The sequence below is a fragment of the Aythya fuligula genome, chromosome 5 (assembly GCF_009819795.1).
Source record: "Aythya fuligula isolate bAytFul2 chromosome 5, bAytFul2.pri, whole genome shotgun sequence".
Classification (NCBI taxonomy): Eukaryota; Metazoa; Chordata; class Aves; order Anseriformes; family Anatidae; genus Aythya; species Aythya fuligula.
In genome coordinates this window covers 28,520,838-28,544,676 of record NC_045563.1, presented here as the reverse complement: position 1 = coordinate 28,544,676, position 23,839 = coordinate 28,520,838, and the positions used below count along the sequence as shown (strand labels likewise).

The following is a 23,839-nucleotide window of genomic DNA, read 5'->3' as shown; positions in this document are numbered from 1 at the left end:
ATCTGCTTCCTGCTTCTTCAGTGAAGGCAGCAGACAAGGCTTCTGAAACTGTTTTGTGTATAGGAGGAGACATTTTGCTCCCTTGACACCATTTGTCACTTCAAAATTCATTAACATTCTTCAGTATGGAAGAAAAAAAAAAATCTGTATGGTGAAAATAACTGTTCTAGCTGATAGTTCTGAGGACTTAAAGGGCTTGTGCATTATCACTTGTGTTTAATTATTGTTTGGCCTGTATATATACACTGTGAGAAGAGAAAAATGCATATTCAATGGTTAATTTATATTTGAGAACTTTTTGTCTGGAAAATGATCATTAAGCTAGAAAGAGATGAGTTAATAAGAATGTAAACTGACAATATTTTTTTAAAAGGCACTCTTCAGAATTGTCCTGTTCTTGTCTAATCTCTTTCTAGCTGCTCTTCTAAGATTCTGATTTTAAGCTAATTGCTTATTTTGTACTGCTTTTTAGCAGATCTGCTACCTGATCCTGTTCATCTGGTCACAGGAGTGCTTGTATAGAGGAGGAGGAGGAGGAAAAAATATGTTGAAGGGAAGGGTAGGACTGTCACAGTCTGGTTTAAGGTGCCTTGAGCTGCTAAGAAATTGTGCTATATAAACTAAATGATGGAACTTGACCAAGGTGTTCCACAGTAAAGAATGCAATAAGTATGTTTTGACTTGGTCATCTTTAACCAGGCAGTCCTTTCCATTATTGTATAGCTTTTGTGGTTTATTACAGGCTGTGACAAATGCTGTACATGGCACAGACAAATGTAGTCTTGAGGGCTGAATAATCTTGCAGTGGCTTTTGGAGAGCATGTTAACATGGCCAGTTTTTTCCTCTTAAATCCTATTTAAGAGGCCTATTTCCTGCCATCAGAGGGATGTCACCTTACAGCCTTAATAATTTCTTATTTTTTTTCTTGAGGTGAATGTTTTAATGGGTGTCTTTAGAATATCTGCTGTAGCTCTGTTTTCGGTTGCCTGCTTGGTGAACTTCCTTACCTTTGCTCAATATGCTCATCTTCAAAAACTTGCTATTTCTCAGTTTACCTGCCCACAAAATAGAATTAAGTACTGTAAGATCTTTGGATAAAAATATTTTTCTGGAGAGTGGTTGAAAATGTACACACTTTTTGTCTGAACCTGAGTCCTCGCTTGCATATGTAGTGTTCAGTTTTGTTCCTTTAGCTGCACTGTACATCTTCGGATTCTGTCTACTTGACTAGGATTTGGAATTTTGGAATGCTAAGACCCTACAGAAAAAATACTTGTTTTATTAGTGTTTTATAAAATACATATATATATAATATATATATATATATATTCTTCATTTTATAAATGAAGAATAGTAAAGACAGCTGTTGGAAGTTTCTATTTTGACTTTTCTTCCTCAAACTTTTTTTTTAAGGATACCAACAGAAATCTGAGACATGTTGACCATTTACTAGGACAATACAGAGAATACAACAAGGAACAAACGGAAGCAATAGCAACTGTGAGCAACTTTCAGTTTATCTTAACTTCTTAAATCTTTTTTTTTTTTTTTTTTTTTTTTTTTACCTAATAGCATTCATAGCTGGAAACTTTGAAGCAATGCACAGAATATATCAAGAGTTAAGAAGACACGAACAGAAACTTTTCATATTTATTTGAACAGTATAAAACAAACTGTAGTAGTTTGTTATATAACAAAACTAGCATTTTTTGTAGCTTTCTTACTCTTCTATTTGGAGCTTATAAACCAGTTTATATTATAGTATGGTAGTATAGTATGAGATAAATAAGAAAAGCTGTTATTAATCCATAATGGCACTAGGCTAAAAAAGGGCTCTGATTTTCTTAATGACCATTTTTTCTGAAAAATATCTTGCATATGTGTTTTCGTATGTGTCTGTGTTCATATTTCAGTAAAATGTAATTTCTTTGCAGTTAAAAGAAACGCTGGAACAGTCTATAGGTCAGTTAAGGAGTCAAAGATTAAACCGAAGCTCTGGAATGAGAAGTGCTTCTCTCTCAAGCTTGTACCCTAGTGATCTGGATGGAGAAGCAGTTTCAGGTAAAATACTTAAGGTGCTTGAGTGTACTTAAATTATGTTGTATTGATATTATATTGAATGAAGAAATTGAAAATAAAAATGTATAAAGGTATTGGCATGAAGATATATCATGGATTATTTCAAAGAAATTCAGTTTAGAAATCTGTGACACCTGCATTAAGTTAAGCAGTTGTTTATTAGGTAAATGATTTCCATTGCATGTTTTGTTTTTTTCCTGCTGATATCTCAAGAGATCAAATGAAACATTGATACATGAAAACTGTCTTACCCACTTTATGATTTGTAGGTAAATGTAAGTCGAATCAAAAATGTTTTGCAGTTTCTGAAGCTTGCTTCACAGCAAAATGAAAACATGAATTTTAAATGCATAAGGTTATGGATATGTAGGTAAAATTGTATAAGGCTTAGTGGAAAAGGAAAAAACTAAACCAATGTATAATATACAGAAAAATAGTTTTTTTTCTTCTACATCTCTTAAATTTCATTATTTTGGAGGGCGGGAAAGGTGTATTTGAGAGGAATATTCTTTCCAGAAATAGCATTTAATATATTTTAGTAGAAAACTTTTTAAAGTTTTCTGTTTTTTTCTGGTGTAAAATCTGTGGCATAGTTTGAAACTGCAGTAGATCCAAATAGAGGAAAAAACATTGCTTGGGCAAATAAAATTTGAATAAAAAAGTCTACCTAATTCTTGGAGGAACAAAGGAAAGCTCCTTCTCTTTATTGCCCATCTCATATATCTAAATATTCAAAAATATTTCAACTATATGTCCATGCATTTTATGTACCTTTAGTAATTCTTTTGTTTATAACGTATTTCATATTGGCAAGATGAAACATGAGTTTTTCTCAAAGTAAAATTAAATGTTTCCTGTACAAAGCTTTGTCTTTCTTATTTATTTCTTTTATAAAGGGAACCGCCACTTCCTGCCTACTTCTCCTCTCAGGGATTATGGAGACTCACAGGACAGTAGACATCGAAGATCTAGATCTGCAAGTGTTCGATTCGTCAATGAGGCAGATAATTTGGACCAGGTAAGACCACTAATGGGAAGCTATTTCCCTACGCAAGCAATACGTGGTTACCAGGCTCTTTAATGTTAAATCAAATGATAAAACTAAGAATTTTACAGCTGTGAAGTGCCCTTTCAATGTTCTGTGCCATGTTTCATGACAGTCATCTATCATATCTATCAGTGTCAAAAAGTTTCATGCAAATTTATCTTTATAGATAAAAAGGTACAGATGGTAGTAATGTCAAAAGTTATGAAAATGATTTCTGTAACTTTTTGGGCAACATAGGAGACAGAAATAATATCTGAATATTTAATTAGCATTATGCATATGCTGAAATCTGGTGTAGCTATAGAGGGGATTGCTCTTTAGTTAATAGCACTGGATCTCACTGCTTTTGCCATTCACTTCAGTCTAGTCTGAACTGATCTGTAGTCAGCTAGTTCTTCATTTTAATTCTAAATCTGACCTGTGAGTAGGATAATTTAACTCAGTACTTCAGGCAATTGTTGTGGGTGTGAGAGGATGTGTATGGCATGGTTGATTTTCAGACCTCTCCAGTCATGTCTACCTGCAGACTCTTCAGAAAATATGAATTAACTACTTTAATGGTTTACATTAAGTGAAGGTGTAAATATATAGTTTTTTTTCTTATTTTTATGATGACTGCTAGTTTATTCCTTACCCTTGCTTTTCATTGAGTGAATATAGCTTTACTGGATCATCAGGTATTTTATAAAAAACAAACAAAAAAACACTACAGTGTTTTGAGGAATGTTGAACTCTCTAGAAATAGCCATTTGTTATGACCATAGGCAGAAATTGGGGCAGAGATAGAGTAGCACTACTCAAATAAAAAAAAAAAAAGCTTCAGCTCTTTCTTATTTATATAACCACAGCCCCTTTCTTCTGTTCTGACTGCTTCTGGCGAAGGTAATTTTCTAGCGAAATGGATTTTTGACACATTTGAATCTTTGTCCTTCTCAAACTGATACATTCTGAAGATGTATTGTGTTTGTCAAAGCCTCCTAGACCAGGCTGAAATTCCTGGTCTGTCACACAGGGGAGAGGTTGATGCCTGTGCCTGAATATTGAGGGCAATCAGCTGGGCTGTGGAAGATTCAGTTTAAAGTCTTGCATATAGAACAAGGAGATGTTATAAGTGAGGGTTTTCCCAAACAGTGGCCCTAACCACTGAGCTGTTTACAGCACTCTGGTGCTTAAGCTGTTGCTTTTTTTTTTTTTCCTCCCATGAAGGGTGGATGACCTATTACCTTTCTATTCTCTCTCTTAAAAGCTTTTACTATAATGACTATAATGTTATTATACACATTATATGACTATAATGTTAAGTCATTATAAACTATATAGTTTATAATGACTATAAACTAGTCTGCTAAATAAGGGAAACAGGAATCTAAATGTGACATTTTATTGAGGAAAATGGTGGTTTGTTTTTTTTTTCCAACTCTGGAAAAAACCTTTCTAAGATAGTATATAGAAATCTTGGGCAAAGTAAAATAGAATTCCTCAGTGCTTTGGTAGTTTCTGAAAACATCGTAGTGCTCTACTTGGTCACTTGCAATTTTACATGCTGTGCTTCTATAGTAGTTTACGTAGCTGAGCAGAACTTTGTCTCATTCATACTAGTATTTATTTAGTTTGTCCTGATGCCACCTGTTCAGATATTTCAATTTATCTTGTATTAAATTAAAAAGATGGTACAATGTAAAGTAACTGAAATGAACAAGGTCTGAAGAATAGAAAAAATATAGTCGGGAAACTTGTTTTAGCAAATCATGTACTGGAAATTAAACTGGATGAGCAAGTTTTGTGAAGAGCTGATAGAAACAGAAGCATACAGGCTTCATCCAGGCTGCTCTTCAATTCATGCAATTTTGTTATTTTCCAGATAAAAATAATCTGCTGCACTTCATTTAATATTTTCTTTTTAAAAGCGTGTATATATGTATTTTTGGAATATCACAGATAAAAGCATCCTTAAAATTTGGTGCAATTTCTGTACTTTAATTTACAGCTGCATTCTTTCCACCAGTCTCTTCGAGATCTCAGTAGTGAACAAGTTCGTCTAGGAGATGACATCAGTCGGGAGCTTTCAAGAAGAAACCGGTATAAACAGAATATAACTTCCATGTGAATAAATAATTCTTAAATTCCTGTGTTCTTTTGTATTAAAACAAAATAATGTTGGAGAGTGGTACAGGTGAAACCAGTACTATGAAAGGTTCATTACCCGTAATCTCATCCAATGTTTATATGTATAAATGATGCACACACATTGATTTGTATAGTATACGTGGCTACCTCCCTCTTTTTATATGTGGACAAAAAGACAGGGACTTGGGAATTTCTTTTACTAAAACTTTCCTTTATTTTTCTTGATACTGGAGTCTATTGAGGATAAGCTCTTATGCAGGCCATAATTTTTTTTTTTAGTATGTGCTGTCTCAACATACGGTGCTTTGTCTAATCACAGTAACAGGAATTAGTTTTCTAATTCCTAGTAAGAACTAGTCCTATTCAAAAGGATTGTGTTGACATGTTCATAATTTTATACTTGTTGACCTGATACCTAGTCTTTCTACTTAGATGCTCTGATGTCTTCACTAGAGGAATGGAAATGCTTTCTATAATGAATTTTCCACTTGAGGCTGGTCTCTAATTATGCTAGGGTTTTAGAAGCCGTAGAATGACTCGGAGTAACCTAAAAATCCATGAAATTGTTGCTGCTTAAAATTATCATAGTTGATATTTAGTTTTTGCACTGCAGAATATAAGTCTTACCTGTATTTTTCTGTGAAGGACTGATGCAGAAATGAGAAAAACTCTAGCAGAATTGTCTGAAAAGCTTACTGAGTCCCAAAGACGAGAAACGGTGAGTGTGAATAACATGAAAAGATTTCTATTTAATGGTCTATGCAGGATATGGGTTACTAGTATAATATATGTTTTGGTAATTAGTACTATGTATTGGTGTATATCTGAACAGGATTCTATCTAGGTTAGGATTGGTGATTGTTAACCTTCCATAATGAAATCAGCAAAACAAGTGCCTGTATCTCAGGTGCTTGTTTAAACTGAAAGTGAATGTTTTACAAATGTGTATATAGTGAAATTCTCTCTGAGAAATCATGTTTTTAGAGAAAACTGTTGTTTAACTTTGAACATTGGTGTGAACAGATAGCTTTTGAAATATACAAGTTAGTTTTTGCCATGTTGAAGAACTTCCATGATAACCATGGAATCTGAGTAATAATATTGATTCCTCTTCCTCCTTCTCTCCCTGTCCTTTTCAGTCCTTATCTGTGAAGCCTTTTGAAAGGGAAATGTCTCTTGTGGCTATAATTTTCTCTGGAGGCTCTGACAAATCAAAGGAGGAAGCGCAGCCATGATGAAGTCTCTTACTTTTTGCCTCTTGTATCTGCTGGAAGGAGATACTCTAGTCTATATCACTCAAATATGGAGGAGATCAGCTCTTGAGACGCAAGTCAAAGCAGTATTGCTGTAGGCACAAGGGAAGCTGAAAATCTAGTTAGGAGGTAAAAATCCTGCAGATAGGTCTTGACTTGAAGACTTGAGTCTATGCTTTATGTAAATGCTAATGTGATATCAGTAGCCATGCTAACATCTCAGAGCAAGTGTTATTTTCTCCTAGGTGGATCATCCTTCCCTAAAATTGCATGAATTGGTACTAAAGGACCTGGCAAGAGCTTTAGTGATGCATGTGTCACCGATATCAGTATTGTTGGCAAGGGCTGCTTCTTGGCACCAACAGACTTAGTAATTGTTTTTGTGTAAATTCCTGACTGTAGATGAAATAAGAGAGGGATTCAAGAGGCTGTGATCTCTCAAGACCAGTTATACACTTAACATGATAGAATCCATCAGTGGAAGACGACTTTCCTCTTCAGCTGTTGTAGAAGAATTTAACAGGCTGTCCTTGTTAGAATGTTAGCACTGTTTATATGGTAAGGAATTCTTTGATACTTACAGCTTCCTATGAGTGTTGTGTCCTGCTTCTCTACATACTTTTTTTTCCTCTGATGCACCAGGAAATAAGCAAGCTCTAAGTTTTAAGAAGGACAATTCACAAGAAAACAGCTGCTGCAGCTGTCTACGCCACAACTGTTCTGTGCTGTTGAATGAGAGAAACAAACCGTCCTCCTCAATCCTCTGGAATGCTGGCAACCACTGTATTTACATAAATGAAAGAAATAACTAGTTTTGGTTTGTGACCTCCTATAGCAGGATTTCAAGATTTGAAATTGGTTGCTACAATTTTATTCTGAGACAAGCAAAAGAGAGAACTGTAACAAAGAAGCCTTCAGTATTCTTCTTTGATATTCCTCTTACTGTTAAAAAGAAGTCTTCTATTTGTGAGAGAAACTATCATCCCATAAAGCTTTGAAAGCTGAAATGTTTAATGAAACACTTTTAATGAAGATAAGATTTCTGCAGTTGGCTGCAGTCACATGGTTTTCCTGGGTAGGACTAATACGACTTCAACAGGAATGTTCTACTCATTGCTGTTCATTAACTGTAGGAAGAACATGGGCAAAACAGAGGGAAAACCAGAAGGGTGGAGGATGGAGAAGGCAGGTCATTCATTTAGATCCCTCTTTTGAAGGTTAAAGCAATTGCTGTTGTTCAGTTTGCAGAAGGGTTATGCGGAAAGGAGAGACCTAGCCCTGTATGATGGAAGGTCAAAAAGTAAATGTCTAGGGAACAATACTAGGATACAAATGCATCTAACGATAGTTCTGTACGATACTACTTTACTTATTAGTTGTGTCTTTATTACTTCACTTCAGAGAGGTTGTTTATCATCTTCAATGTTACCATCTTTTTATTTGTATTCTATTTTAGGGGTTTTGACTGTAAATTGTCAATTTGAAATCTTGATAATTTGACAGAATGAGTTTGTAGCAGGAACATTTGTTTCAGCTTAGGGTCCTTAAGCCTTAATTTCTGTAGGGACTTGTAACCACATTCTTACAGCTGTACTGTTCAGAATGGTCAGTACTGTATGAAAACTGCTTATATATAAACTACAAAAATGTGATAATAAATGTCCAAGGTCTCTTCGATACAGTCAGTCTGAGTTACTTGCTTAGAATTTATTTATTAGAGGTTTATGATTTGAGAACCTTTTTGATGTTGAAGCTGACTGCTTTTTTCCCCCTATATTAGAGAGTTACACGACACAATGTGGTGGTTTTACTCAGGTGGGCAGCCGAGCTCCACCACAACCGCTCTCTCACTCCCCCTCTCCTCAAAGAGGAAGGGGGAGAAAATACAACACAGAGAGCTCGAGGTTTGAGATGAGAAAGGTTTAATTAGAGGGAAAGGGAATGGGGAGGAAAAAAAGAAACAACAGAAACAGTCAGTCCACGTGGAAGCACAGAGAAAGGGAAAAAAAAAATTATTCTCTACTTCCCATCAACGAGCGGTGTTCGGCCATGTCCTGGGAAGCAGGGCCTCAAAACGTGTAGTGTCTGTTCAGGAGGAACAGCCCCCTCCCCCACGAGAGCCCCCCCTTTTATTGCTGAGTGTGACATCAGGTGTTATGGAATATCCCTTTGGTTGGTTTAGGTCAGCTGCCCCAGCAATGTCCCCTCCCCATCACTTGCCCACCCCCAGCCTGCTGGCTCTTGGGGGCTTGGGAGGAGTCCTGATGCTGTGCCAGCACTACGCAGCAATAGACACAACACTGGAGTGATATCAGTGCTGTTCCAGGTACAAGTGCAGAGTACAGCACTGTGTGGGCTGCTGCAGGGAAAAGGTGACTCCAGCTCAGACAGACCCAACACACACAATCGATGCACATCAATGTTAACTTTAAAGGAAGCCTTTTCCAGTTTAGCATAAAAAAAAAAAAAAAAAAGATGACTGAGGTGGTGAGGCATAGCTGGATGCCTCTTTCAAATCAACCATTCCTTGTGACCGTATACTTGAGAATCTATGTACAGCTTTGGTAAAAAGGCTGCGGACTCTACAACTTCTGCTGTATCAAAATCTCTTATTTTTATCTAGAAATAGCTCAATAGATGATGGAACTCATAATTCTATGTTCTCCTCTTAGAGTATTCTCTAAGATGTTTCTAAGAGACAGTATCCTACACATCTGTTCTTTAACACTAATGGAAATCTTGGGATATGTTCTGAGATTTTTTTTCTTGAAACAAATTTGTATGTTTGAACTATACATTAGTTCAAACAGCTATAGAGGATGTCCATAAAGACCTATAAACAACTGAAAAAATGTTTATTTACGTTGTTTATATAAAGTATCCCTCTTTTTTTTGTTGCCATCTCCTCATATAAAGGCTCATCCCAAATAACATAGAAAGCAACTGCTGCAAAGCACAGAGTTGTTCAAAGTAAGTAGATGCATAGTTGAGATGGTGCTGTTGGAAGGTTAGTGTAGGTTATGTCTGTGGAAAAAGACAGATGTCAAGTAAAACAAATCTCACATGGAGTTCATGTGGTTAAGACGTCCCAGAGAGACACAGTTACTTTTAGATAAGTAACTGTCCCTCAGAGGACCTGATGTAGAGATTTTTGGCCTTGCAAAGGTGACTGTTGTAAAATGCATTTCATGCATTAGTGTTTGCCATGAGGGGAATGTTTAACTCAATATTCAGAGTGAAATCTGTCAAAGGACTTTGTCATTTCTGTGTTTTTTATGACTTCTGCTTCAAGTCTGCATTGACAATAAAATAGATAATAACAAAAGCAACAAAGGTCTGTTGAAATAGATTTCAGCCAGTAGGACTTCTGCACCAGAAATAACAGTGGAAAGCTGAAAAACGGGGGAGAAATTCAAGAAGTAGGATACTGCTTTTTGTAAATTAGGCATCCAGCATCTTCTACAGAATTAAATTTAGCTACGACTTAAATGTTATCCTGGTTTTAAACAGGACATTCTTTTCTTTTTGCTTAATTGGTGATAGGAGAACTTTTTTGGTAGCCTAATCCATTTTCATAGATTTTGCTGCTACTTGAAAACCTAACACAGAGATAGAGCTCCTAGTGTCATGATTATTGTTCAGGTAGGCTGTGTTGCTGAAAATACATCCTTCAATCATGTTCTAATATGCACTGAATGCAATAATTTAGTTTTAGCATTTCATGTCATTATGTAGAACCTCCATGTTCCTTGTTACTGTACTTCAGTGAATCACTTGTCTGCACTACGGCTTTTAATCTGGGGACAAGATGTGTACTGTTCAGGTAGGAATGTTGTCCTGAATAAGGGTCATTTAGGATAGAGGAAGAGAAGTGAATTTTAGTCTCTTCTTCATATACAACTTACTGCTTACTTGCCTACTGCTTCTAATATTTCTTTTGTTGTTATCGCTCTTGTTGCATGTCACAGGTTCTGTGACAATCCAAGGAAGATCAGAGAAGCTACAAAATCAGGAAACACAGTTCTCATGGAAGATAATGTCTAAACCTGTAGATGGGTAACTGTCATGTTGGGGGAACTACATTTTTAGGTAGCATATTAACTACTTTGTAGAGCAAATAAACACAAACTATTCCAGAAGAAAAGCAGTTATTTGTTATAAACCACGTCCTGTGTGTGGCTTTTAATCTATGAAAGACTCGCTTTGTAACAATCACCAAAACAACAAACATAAGCTTGGCACCTCTACCATAGCAAAAAAAAAAAAAAAAAAAAAAAAAAAGTAAGCTTTTTACAATAACATCTGATTTCTAAAAGGGAGTTGCACAAAAATGAGGAAGCTTATTTGAATAATGTCGGGCAATGAGGAAGGTAAAATAGTTCAAGACAATGTAGAAGAAATTGGAATACACTACAGTAAGGACTTTAATGCCTTAGGAGATCTGAAGGTGATCAAAAGATACCTGATGGGACTATACAAGGTAAAAGGAAGTCCTTCCAGAAGTTATAGCCAAATGATAGAAGTGGAAAGGTTAGATAAACTTCATCAGCTAAATATAAAAATGGAGTAAGGTAGGTTAAAAATAGTTTGATGAAGAGGTTCCAAAGTTACACACACTGATAAACCCTGTTTAATGCCATAGTGTCACTAGGAGAAAATATGATTAAATGAGAAACAACGTTCAGAAAAGAAAACACCTGTGGAGAGGATGGGAGGCAGAATCTGTTCCTTGTTTTGCATCCATTTTTACCAGAGAGGCTTCTGGAAAGTTCCAGTGTAGAAACACATAAAAAGATTGGTGTTGGATCTGGAGGGACCTGTGCTTGGACTTCAGCTGTTCCATAGTGTAAATGATAATTAGTTTGGAAAATATGGTGATATGTGACCCAGTTTGTGGTATTGTGGTGGTGCTAAATTTTCCAAAACAGAAAACGTAAATTTACTGCTTTCCAGAAAGTCTTATTACTAAGCATGGCTAGGACATGAATGTGACATAGCAGCTGTCACAGAGAATGCAGAGGAAGTTGCTAATGATAGTACTTGGTTCTTTTGCACTATTACAAGATACAACATAATAAACCTGATCTGCTGTGGACTTCTGTGCTCTCTGCCTTCTTTGCCTAGTCTCCTCCCTGACTACTTGTGCAACCCTACAAAAACTTATGTTGTATCCTAGCTATGTAAATCCTTGTACAAGAACTCCTATGTTTTTCCCATGTTAAGCTTCATCACCATACTAGCCCTCCTAAATGCCACGTTGCTTTCTTTCCATAACGCTGACTTCCCCACTACCTTTAATTCCTTATGCTACCAACATATGTATTTTTTAAATACTAAATAGCCTAATACTTCATTTCAGATTTTTTTAAAACTTTATTTCAGGTGTATTTAAAGTACACAAATGACAACTGTGACTGTCATTCCCTAATTTTCTGCGGAGATGCAACAAGTTTAATGATAGTGTTATTTTTTGTTACTGTTAGATAGAATCATTGTTAGCTGTATTTTGTGAATTATTAGAAGTAACAATAAGTAGTAGTTTTCACAATAGAAATGCATGTGTTGTGACATGATCATTATTTTTATGCATTAGTTTACAGTAATTACTCTAATTATGGCTGCAGAGCGTTCATAACTTACATGAAAGAACATGATTTGATGAAGTACATTTTTTAACATCTCATGATGGTTTTAAGAGAAAATAGAAAATTCCAAGTTGTGAGCTGACTACTCACCTGGCTGTGCAAACAAGGAACCTTTTCAACGCACCACTTTTTGTTATAAAGACAAAATGACTGTTTCATTCTTTTAAACCTAATGTTTTATGGTACTCATGAAGTATGAATGTGTCCATAATTATGTATCTGTTGCTACACAACTGTGTTGTTCCTGTTAAAATTCTATATCCATACACATGCATATATCCTAGTAAAAGCATGCTTATTGGTGAAAGTAGATATGAGAACTTGCTCCCCTCCACATACATCAGAAACTTGTAGTTGCACAAGTCTTTTAAATCTTTGTTTTATCTAGATACCGTTTAGTAATTTGGTAATACTGCTTTCTAGTGACTCCTTAAAGCTGTTAGTTTTGAAGTAGGGAGGATACTAATACATAAGTATTTTCCTTGCTGGTCTGTAACTTCAACGATGTAAATTTAATTTGCTGCCCACAAGAGGGTGCTCTCTGCTAGTAGCTAGAAATGCAAAAATAAAGTAGTTCTGGGTGTAGTTTAAAGTTGAATTATTGTACCTGTAATCCAGATTGCTTTAACAATTGACTGGTGTTACTTATATTAGTTTGAATACGATTTGAAAAAATATTGGGGAAAAGTCTTATTGATGTAAATATTTTGTGCTATTACAGTCATTCTCATACTTGTCAGTCATGGATTTCTGCGTATGAAGGAGGCGAATGGTGGTCTGTTTTAATAGACAGGAGATGTGAAGGAAGTGGCTCTCCAGAGATTAACCAGACCAGTGGCAGAGAAGCCAAGATTTTTATATTGCAGCCTCAGCTTAGCCTGTACCAAACTTGATATATTTAGCACTTGATCAGAACCACCACTGTAAAGAAAAATATCATAGATGTAAAGGAAGATATTGCTAACAAAATAGCAGGCCATTTCCTTGCTTGAGTACTCAGTGTTATAAATCTGGTTATTTTCTATACCATTCTAAATCTTCACAAAATACAAGTTGTTTTGTTTTTCTTTCTTTCTGTCCCATACTTTTTAATATTTTCTCAATTTCTCAGTATGTGGTAAAATAAATTTCTCAGTATGTGGTAAAAATGCGCCCTAACTTCCTGCAGGTTGTTTTTCCTTTTGAAGGTGTCAGCCCGGGTAGAAAGAAGACTACAGGAGATAGAACAAGAAATGCATGCTGAAAGACAGCTTGTAGAAAGGCGCCAGGACCAACTGGGACAGATGTCTATTCAATTACAAGAGGTATGCAAATGAAAACTTCCTGTATATGTATAATTAAATTAGGATCTTGCTGTGTTTGTGACCCTGTACCTGTCAAACTGGCAAAAGTGCTCATATTTTTGGCAGGTTCTTTTAACTGTATCCAACCCACTTCCTCTTGATTTGATGACCAGATAATAACAAGTAGTCTCTGTTATTTGTGGTGCTGCTCTCAATCATGATACTGATTTAGACCTTTTTGGTAACTGGCACAAACATTATTTGAAAGAAAAGCAAATTAGACCATGTTAGGCCTTACCTTTTGGAAAACACTCTTTTTGAGAACAAAATAATAGGAATTCTGTATATGTTGCCTCTGTGTACTAGCATCCCAAGAGATATTTGTGTGAGAGTTTTGTTAAGAAATTTACTTTTGTTATTGAAAGTAAATTATACAAGAAATAGGAATATGAGAGTTTCTAAGGAGACAAAAGGTTTAGAACTGGTCTAATCTTGAATTTAAAACAAGCAGAGGAAAAAACGGTAGCAACAGAACAGGCTAAGAATTTGAGTTCTTGAGCTGTATTTTTGGACTATTTAATTTTTTTCTTTGAGTGCAGTGATACAGATGAATAGATTCAGTATGGCAAACTAAATAGAATGAATAATATAACTTGTTACTATGAAGCATTTAACATTTATGAATAGTTTTATAAGGTTGTCAACAATGTATTTTTTAAGTTGAATACTAGCTGACTTTTTGCGAATTTGTTCATTGCTTGCATCAGTGTAATTGTTTGATGTATTGTGCTAAGGTGTTTGTCTATTTCTCTGTATTATAGAAATATTAAATTTACCATTAGAGATCTTCTCAGTTTACGCTATTTCTCACAATTTTTATATATCCTATATTTAAATAGGCAGTCTTTGCAAAGCTGCCAGCTTACAAGGTAACTATTCAGCAACAACAACAAAAATTCCTTGTAAGAAATGTTAGATTTTTGTGTGTAATATATGTTGTCATTTTACCTTTTTCTTACTTATTACCCATTACTTAACAGTAGCATTTGCCATAAAGATTGCTTGATAGACAAGTTTCAAGACCAGAGATTCTCAGAGAATCCAGTGTAGAAGTTTACTTATTTCTTGACTGCTTTACACTGTGCATTTGTTAGACTTCATTGTACATTAAGAACAGCAACTTAACACAATAGATGTTGCTGATTTTCTCTTTTATTGTGACATTTGTCATTTGATACTTCTTTGAAACTCAGCTATTGCAGATGCTCTTCTCAAGTTTGCAAGTCTCATTAGTGCATTCCTTTGACCTCTCATGGGATGTACAGAATATCGAGGACCAGCTACTTAAAAATGTAGATCTCTTCACTTTTTTTTTTTTTATTTTTATTTTTTTTTTACATTAATATGACTCTGTACTCACTCAGTTTCCTAGGGGGACATTGTAGGTGAAAATATTCTTAACGAACACAATCCACACAGGGAGAGGCTTGCTCCCTAGCTTCTTCTGCAGCTTGACCTTTTGAGCAGCTGTGCCTCTTCTGCCTTCCATTTGGCCTGAATTATCAGGAGTATTAGAACCAAGCAGCCAAGGTGCTTTCCAAATAAGTGAGGAATGTTCTTCACTAATGAAACATGAATGCATTTAGGGATAAAACATGGAACCCAAGCCAGTAAACTGTAAAGATCTGTTCTGGTCCACTGGAAGAAGGCTTGGAGATGGTGGTAACAATTTAGATTTCATTGTCCTAACATTTTTAATGGTGTTCATCTTCGATAATAACACTAACCTGGATAGTGGTGGTCTTGGAATGTTTTTGGTCCCCACTCATAATGGTGCATGTATTCAGCCATGTAAATGTGTGAGCAGTTGCTTGAGAACTGAATGTTGTTAATCACTGTATTGTTAGAAACAGTTTAATAGGATTGAACTCGCATTGTTGTGTGTACTTTTGCATATACCCTAGTGAGAATAAAGCAAATAGCTAAATATTTTACTGAAGTTATTTGTGTGAAGCATGTCTCTACATCATTGTAAAAAGGAGGTTTTTACTTTGTTATTCTTTTTCTTGCCCTTTGTACTTTGAATTACGAGTTAGATGGACTGTTAACTCTGTCAGTGGCCTCAGTCTTGTGGTGACCATTGCATGGATTTAATGCTCTATTAAAGTCTCTTTCTGTCCTTTTTTATTTCTCCAAGATTCTTCCCAAGTAACATTACTGGAAGGAGGATGGGGTTTGGACTGAGTTCTGAAATCCTGTCATTCAATATGGCCTGGATAATTTACAAAGAAATGCTATTTAAAGCATTTGTGGCTATTTAATGAAACATTTTTTTCATTAGCTTTCCTGTTATTACATTTCAAACCCAACGAAATCAAATTTAAGTTTTGGATTTGATCAGCAGTTGTTTTAATTAAGAAATCTTGTGAGACTTAAGAGTCCTTATCTCTAGGGAAAGTGCAGTGTCCATAACTGACCACTACTTGTCAGTATTTTACCACCTTAAGAGTCATCTTCCTAAATCTCAGTTATTTAATTATATATTCTCAGGATCTAACTGAACGTGATGATACATGTGTTTCTTTTTCTCTTTGTCTGATTTGTCTTTGCTTTTCTCTTGATGTGCAAACTTTTAAATTTTATTTCATTATCATCATCATCATGGTCTGATCATTAACCAAGATGATATCTGGTTATAAACTGACTATAAAGAAAGCTTGGCATATAATTTTTGCATTTTTAGTATCTAAATCTGTGTTTTTTTGAATCTGCATTCAATATGTGCTGTGTGTAGGTGGATACAAATTTTTTATCTTGAGTTGATGTGTATTCTAGGTGTGCTTAAATGCTATTTATAAAGAAAATCTTAAATTAGTGCAAGTCATGCATCTTAACTTTCTTCTATGTTTCCCTGATAGAAACTCTTCTGTTTTGAAAGGAGAACAAATATGTTCATCTTGTCAGTACCACTGAGATGTATATATGGATCACTTTAACAAAGTACATTTGTTGTCTAAATTAAGATTACTTTGAGATTCTTCAGTGCTTTGTTTTGAATATAAAGATACCATCCACTTTGTACTGTTTGTTTGCATATATGGTTCCATTTTCTAAAACAAATATAATTCTTAAAAAAGTAGCCTTTAAACAGCTTTTATATGCAAAGAGTGTTCTGGATGGCTTCAATAATTCCTATGCTCGGCTTTCTGGATTTTGGTAAAATGAGGTAGTGTTCGTGCTTTGCTCACTTTAGCAGAACAGTATCATATTTATAAAACATTTTTGAACACACTGGCTGTATTAAGGCAGTGACTATGAGTATGTCTTAAGCTAATAACTTATTCATTTCCTAGTGCAACTGGATACTTAGATCTCTTTGCCTCTCACTGCACGTACTTACTGTGAAGTGCAAGATGCTGGCAAACTTTAAACAGAGGGTGGGGTAGACTGGTCAAAAATGTTATTGAAAAATTCTCTTTTTGCATGACCTTCTCTGTGATCCTTTTAGACAAACATAAACTTGATCTGTGCTCTGAGACATCTGGATGTTTTAATGCATCATTGATACTTGCCCCTTGACTCTGTGTTATGCCAACTATGGCTAGTGGGTTTTGTTTTAATTGTAGTTTGTCTGGCTTGCATCTCTGCATTAGAACACAAGCAGGTTTCATACATATGTCACTGAATTATCTAGGCAGTCTGTCTTTAAATGCAGTGCATTTAAGGAAGCAGTAACATGGACTGCTAATGTGGCAGGTTAGAGAAAAAAATCAGATTAGGATGAGGTACATTTTTGTTTTATTTTAAAACATGGCTCAAGGTTGATCTTTTTGCATATTTCAGTTAGTATCAATCATTTTCAATGATCAGTCTCACTTTGAAAAAGATTTCAATTTGTGGTCTGTGCACTACCTTCAAATCTATTTTTATGTGAACAACAAAAAGCTAAGAAGTTAGTAGGCTCAAATATCAGTAAAAGTTATTTCTGTATGTTGCAAATGATTGAGAACTTTTGTTACAGAGGCTTCTGCACAGTTTTCTCCGTATATAAGAGGAAAAGTTCTACACAATAGGGAATAAATGATTTTCTTATTAAAATTAGGAAGTTTGATGTATGGATGAGGTAAATTGAGCTGGGGTACACCATGTATATTGATATTCTGATTCTATTTTGTGCTAGTAAAGTCTGTAAAAACACCTTAAGAATTGCTCCCCTGGGTCAAATCATAAGTTTGTCTAGCCTGTCAGAGATAATAGTCTGTTTCTAACTGTCTGAGCAGGACGTAGAACATCTAGCTGGCCCATCCTGAAATCACACAATGAAGATGTCTCTATGTGCATGTTCTCTGCTTTCTTGTGGCCTCCAACCTGCCTGCTGCCTCCAGGGCCTCACCAAGTTACACAAACTCCTTGTCAGCCATCTGCTAGGCAGCCTGGATATTAGTGTCTTCAAGAAGAGGATCTTGATGGGAGAATCTAGGGGACTGTAGACCAGTTTCCATTCTTTGGTGCTTCAGTGTTTCCAGGTAGAGGTCCCCTGAGCCATGCCTGCCTGCTTTTTGGAAGCCATCACGCAGGAGTGTATTGGAATGGGATGCTGAGTACAGCAGTTCCTAGTTCCCATTTTTGACCCTTTGACTCCCCCAAACTATGGAAATAACAAATGAAATAAAATCAGTTGACTCTTTACGTGGCATTTTTATTTTTATTTTTATTTTACCCTTCCTTTCCCAATAGAATCCTTTCACAGACAAATCTTTAATGGAGAAAAAGAAGAGTGACAAAAGCCAGTTAATAATTATTTAAAAGGGAACACAACAAGGAGGGCAAAATTAAACTTTTACCTATGTAATTTCTCAACCATTATTAAGATCTACTGCTTGTCTAGTTCCAGATGACCAAATATTTTTTTCTTAATGACATATTGATTGCTTAACTGATGGCCTATCTAGCACCTAGTGGAAAAACTTGTATTTCACAGCTGAAGCAGTACATGTTTGATATATTTAATGTTATTGTAAAACCACATTCTTTTTATAGTATTTTAACTGATATATATGAGCTGTTTTATTAATGAAATTGTTATGGGCTTTTAGAACTATATACAGAAAATAGAAGTGAATGTCATTTGCTTAGTGTCTGTGATATGAAAGACTGCCTTTTTATTTGATGTTATTTATACTTAATAGTCTAAATATCATTCAGTGATCCTGGTAAGTTGAAATGACATTGATTTCTGTGGTTTATTCAATGAATTTGGATGTACTGCTGGTAGTGAGACAAACTTTTTGCCTTCAGTAGGGACATCTTTGAAAGTTTTCCTAGTGTTTCTAATTCCAACTCAGTTAAAGCTTAATTTTCATTAAACTGAATTTAAATTTCTTTATGCTGACTTCCATAACAAAATCTGCATATGATAATATATATATATGTATATTTTACAATTAATTACTAATTCAGTACCAAAAATAAGGTTGGCATACAGTTGACTTTTTATAACAAAGCTTCTAATTCTGCTGAAAAATGAAGCTGAATTGCAGTTAGAGTATATATACATCCCTAGTAGACCGAACTAGTACCTCTAGTTACTTAAAACAATGATTTTGTGTGCAGTAATGACATTAGCTGAAGTGTTGATCTTGGGTTTGTTTATTTGTTTTTTACCCCTATAGTTTAGCTTTTTTTTTGGGGGGGGGGGGGCGGGTTCTTCATAGAGTCTTTTTGAGTGAAATGGGTGCATCCAGTTTGTGTGCAGTGTTGAGTTATATAGGTTAACTGATAAGATAGATTTTGAATCTGTACTGAGTAGTTAGAGAAATACCTTAAATATGTTACAGTCTTGCAGTATCTGATTATGAATCAGTAAGACAAAAGCCTAATTCTTTATGTAGCATAATATTTTCAGTGGCATAGTTATAATAAATAGCTTCCACAATCTCAGTTTCTAGTATAAACTGTTCAGGCAGGAGAGGAAGCCAAAATATACTGAAACCCTTATGTTTTATGAGATGAGGATATAAGGCTGTATAGACATCCATTTATTTTTCTCCACAAAGCTACTTATAAAAGCAAAACTTCTACAGCTGAATTTTTGATCAAGTGAAAACCTTCCTCAGTTTTCAGTGAAGAGAAAATGTTAAAAAATTGAATGATACTGTACTAATGACAGGGAAGAGTTTCAGAGATATCTGTTTAAGGATATACTCCTATAAAATGAAAATAAAATGCTGCTCAGAAAGAACAGACTGGAAAAAAGGCATTTTGTTCTGGACAGGCTATGTTATGTGTTTTTGTTGTTTGGTTGCAGTTTTAGCAAGTAATGGTGGAAAGGCCAGGTGTACTTATGCTATGTGATACTGGATGAAAATCAAAGGTCTGAAGATCTCTAATGAAAGTGTGAATGAAATGCTAGTGTGAAAACTGCTTGGTGATGTTGACAGCAAAGAAATGTGTGACACAATTTCTCAAATTCAGAGCAAATTATGTCAGCATAGCTAGTGATGTCATCTTGTGTTTCTACCTGGTATTTATGATAAGCCAATGGCATCGTTATGGCTTGGGATGCTCAAGCTTGGGTTATTTAGGTTGCAAGTCTCATGTGTCATTAATATCTTTGATATCTGCTGCGTTCCTTTTCAAGTTATGGTATATGCTCAGCAAAAATGTTGGTTTAAAGAAGGAAGAGGTTTCAAAATTGGTCTTCAAGGCAACTTTATTTTTATAAGATGCTTTAGAAAATGTATGTAGCTAGTTTTAGACTCTTTAGTCAGAAAGAGACAGGAAAAGTCCCTGTGGTTGGTTGGTTTATTTATTTATTTTTGAAGTAAGGCATGACAGTGGCAGTAGCTTTAGATCAGGAATGTTTCAGTTAATCCTGTCTTAACAATGCACATCTAAGCATTTGTCAAGATTCAGATAAAATTAACTTCCTTTTTTTGGCTTCTAACACAACTTTATAGTAGTGTTTTCCTTACTGCAGTATGTTGTATTACATGTGACTGCATATTTTATGTTAGAGAATATATTCTCCTTATCTGAGATGTTCACAGTTTATCTGTAGGGATTCTCTTCAGCTTCTCAGTCCTTCATCTCACAATGTTTAGGGTCAGTCTTGAGCATCTGTGAATCTATACATCGGAAGGATGTTAATGCTAATTTTGACTTTGTATTTGGCCCAGTTCTGTGCATGGGTGTGTTTATGCATGGACTTATATTTATCTTTTCATAACAATGTACATTGGCTTCACCTAGAAATATTAGACAAAGTCAGAAAGCACTTGTGTAGATCTCTTCTTATACATGTGAGTAGATTCTTTTCTTTTAACATGCTTATAAGGAAGACTTCTGTAACTTCCGTAATGAAGTTCACATTATATTTTTCACTTTAAAGGCTCTAAAGAAACGAGATGCTAAAGCAGCTGAAACAGAAGAGCTCATGAAAAGTAAACTCGAGAAATATGAAAGTGAAAAGAACCGAGTAAGTCTTAATTTTATTTTTTATGTAAATCTATGTTATATGTTGTAGTATATGCTTCCTCTTTCAGAGAAAGCAGCAGGATAAAACTTTCTTTCATCTTTAAGATGACTTGGTCGTTTTTGTTGTATCAGTTACACAGTGAATGCAACTATATTGAACTTGTCTTTCCTACAAAGCTTTTTAGTTACATTGTGTTTTTTCTAAAAAGTACTCCATCCTGCCAGATAAATAAATTTATAACTTGTAGATTATCCTTGATTTCTTTTTTGATTTGTTGTTGAAAAGACAAATAGATGCAGTCTGCTGTCATGTATTTATGGCAGCTCAAAGGTACAGCTTTTCTTCGTCCCAGCAGTTAATGCGTGTTTAATTATTTTGAAACCTGGTGAATATTAAGCGCTCTTTTTACTGACCTATCTGTTGACATATTGCTTTCATCCTGTTTGTAGGAAACAAAATTCATTATATTTCTGTCCCTGCAGATTGCTAGTGCAATGTTGCACTTTTGCTGGCTTTTTTGTCCACTTAGCTTAACCTTTTTGTCAATACTTCCAAAGTCTATGCTAAAGCTATTATTCTAAACAATCTATGTATTGTTACCCTCTTCATTCCATTACTTCTAGTCCTATTTATTTTGCCTGTTTGCCAGCCTCTTAGTAATCACAAAAAGGATGTTATCTCTGCAATAACAATTTCCGCTTTCAAAACTATTTTTATTTCTATGTGCATCTTTGCAATCTTTGAGCTATTCGTGGCAGAACTCACAAAATATTTCATAACTTTTTTTGTTTTTGGAAATGGTAATCAGTTTGACTACTTCTGTTTACATGCTTTTAAATTCCCTTGATAGTATATTTTGGGGAAAATTCTAATTGTCTGGAAGTCCTGACACGTCAATTTTTCAGTCGTCTTGTTTCCAGAATAATTGTAATATCTTTTTGCACAACATGGAGAAACAATTTACTACTTACCACTTGTATCAATAAGTGTCAACTTTAACATTTTTATGAATGAACTGTATAACAAAGGCTTCAAATGTGAACTCATTCTCAATTTTTATCTGAATTTGAATGCATGGCACAAACCCTGGAACAATTTTTAAAAGTTTATTTTATTTAACCTAGTAAAAAGTTGCTTTCATGCTTTTTTGTTTTATTTTGAATATATACACCACTTCACGTGTTATAGAAAAGTATATAAAAATTATAGACTAAGTTAAATTTTCATCGTCTAATTTAAATAAATATAGCAGAGATTCAGTACAAGTGAAAGCTTCCTTTAGAGTTTTGGACAAATTGAAATATGGTGAATATTATATCTTAATTTAAATAGCTGCTTACACTGATTAATTTGCACCAGAAGTAATTAGGTAAAGTATATTTTTTTCTATTGATGCATACTTCAATTTTCTTCATAATTTTTCTGTAATGAAAGCTTGAGCAAGAATTGGAGCAGTCCCGGAAAAAGTTGAATCATTCAGAAGGCAGTAGAGAAGCTCTTTTGCATCAGGTAACTGCTTTGGGGTGGTGGAAATCCTAAAGCTTTTGTATTTGGCTATGTCGTAGTCTTTTTGATTAATCTTCCTTTCTCATATTCTGATAACATTGCTTTGGGAAGGAGATACAGAGAAAAAGATTTGAGTCTAAAAGAGACTGAGACTGATTGCTCTTGATACTTTTTCTCTTTTCCAAACCTTCTTGCATATATGTTCATGTATTAATAATAAGAACAGTAGTAGCAGTTATGGTACTTCTTACATACATAAACACATTATTTGTAACTACCCTTCAGAGTATGCTTAAAAACAACTTCTGTATTAGTAATTATTATTATACAAATTGCATAACTTCAGATAAACCAGTGACATAGATGTATTGTGTGCATATGAGGGGGAGACAAACATTGGGAAAGCAATCAAAAATGTATTCTAAACAATACCTACTAATGTACATATGACTGAATTTAGAAGATGAAGGAACCTGGATTATAGCATTAGAAAAATGTCCTTTTTCCTAAATGTCTCTAGCCCATCCTTCTTTCAGAGGAGCTGAAGAAGAATACATGTATTGAGATAGGTAGGGAAGGAACAATTTGTGTACTTATCTGTTAGAAATAGTTGTTTCACTTGTGCATTTAGAAAAAAATTGAGATGGCTATATTACTGTTTTGAATTTAACTCATTGTGCATGACATACATACTGTAACACATATGGGTAATACGAGTTATTTTCCTTCAATTCATGCTAAATCATGTCTGTTTCCTTTATTTTCCCATATGCAATGTCATTGTTGCAAGCATTAGGCTATATATAATAAAAAATAAATATGTAACCCCCTGTATGTTTCTTGAGAATATCAATAATGTATATTTAATGAGCAGAATTTACATAAAGTATATTACTCTTTATATAGATATCTTCACTAACAGTGTAGAAAGTCAACCGAAACACATATAAAATGGTATTACTTTTTTTAATCTAAAGAAATTGATGCTCAGCCATGGTCAACATAAAAGACGAAAATCATTCCTTTTGATTTGAATAAACACTTTCTGGCCAATAACTAGGAACTACCTCATTTGTCTATCGTTTACCATCTGCAGCACTCTTGAAATTTCTAAATATTACTTGTACAGTCCCTTTTTTTCTTTTACAATTTAATAAAAATATCTTATTTACTCCTTCACTCTTATTTTTTGTTAAACATTTGATACTTCTACATGTGTTTTAGATTGAAGATCTTCGTTCGCAACTTTTGAGAGCAGAAGAAGATCGTGTAGAGTTGCAACATCAAATTTCACGTGTTGCTATGCACCGCCAGAGCTCCCAGGATGTGCAAGAAGATGAAAGGAGAATTAGAACAGGTACAGCTCTCAAATTTTGCACTAGATGCCTACAAATTAGTTGACCTGGACATTAATTCTGTC

The 23,839-nt window shown here is 34.7% G+C and overlaps 1 protein-coding gene across 1 annotated transcript in view; it reads left to right on the top strand.

Moving 5' to 3' along the window:
• Window positions 1–23,839, top strand: part of CEP128 (centrosomal protein 128) — a 111,707-nt gene that overhangs the window by 5,116 nt on the left and 82,752 nt on the right. The window contains exons 3-11 of the mRNA XM_032189461.1: window positions 1,415–1,501; window positions 1,936–2,062; window positions 2,977–3,098; window positions 5,116–5,207; window positions 5,901–5,973; window positions 13,341–13,457; window positions 20,827–20,913; window positions 22,348–22,422; window positions 23,644–23,776. Of these exons, the coding sequence (XP_032045352.1) occupies window positions 1,415–1,501; window positions 1,936–2,062; window positions 2,977–3,098; window positions 5,116–5,207; window positions 5,901–5,973; window positions 13,341–13,457; window positions 20,827–20,913; window positions 22,348–22,422; window positions 23,644–23,776 (913 nt within the window). The remainder of the gene's footprint in view (window positions 1–1,414; window positions 1,502–1,935; window positions 2,063–2,976; window positions 3,099–5,115; window positions 5,208–5,900; window positions 5,974–13,340; window positions 13,458–20,826; window positions 20,914–22,347; window positions 22,423–23,643; window positions 23,777–23,839) is intronic.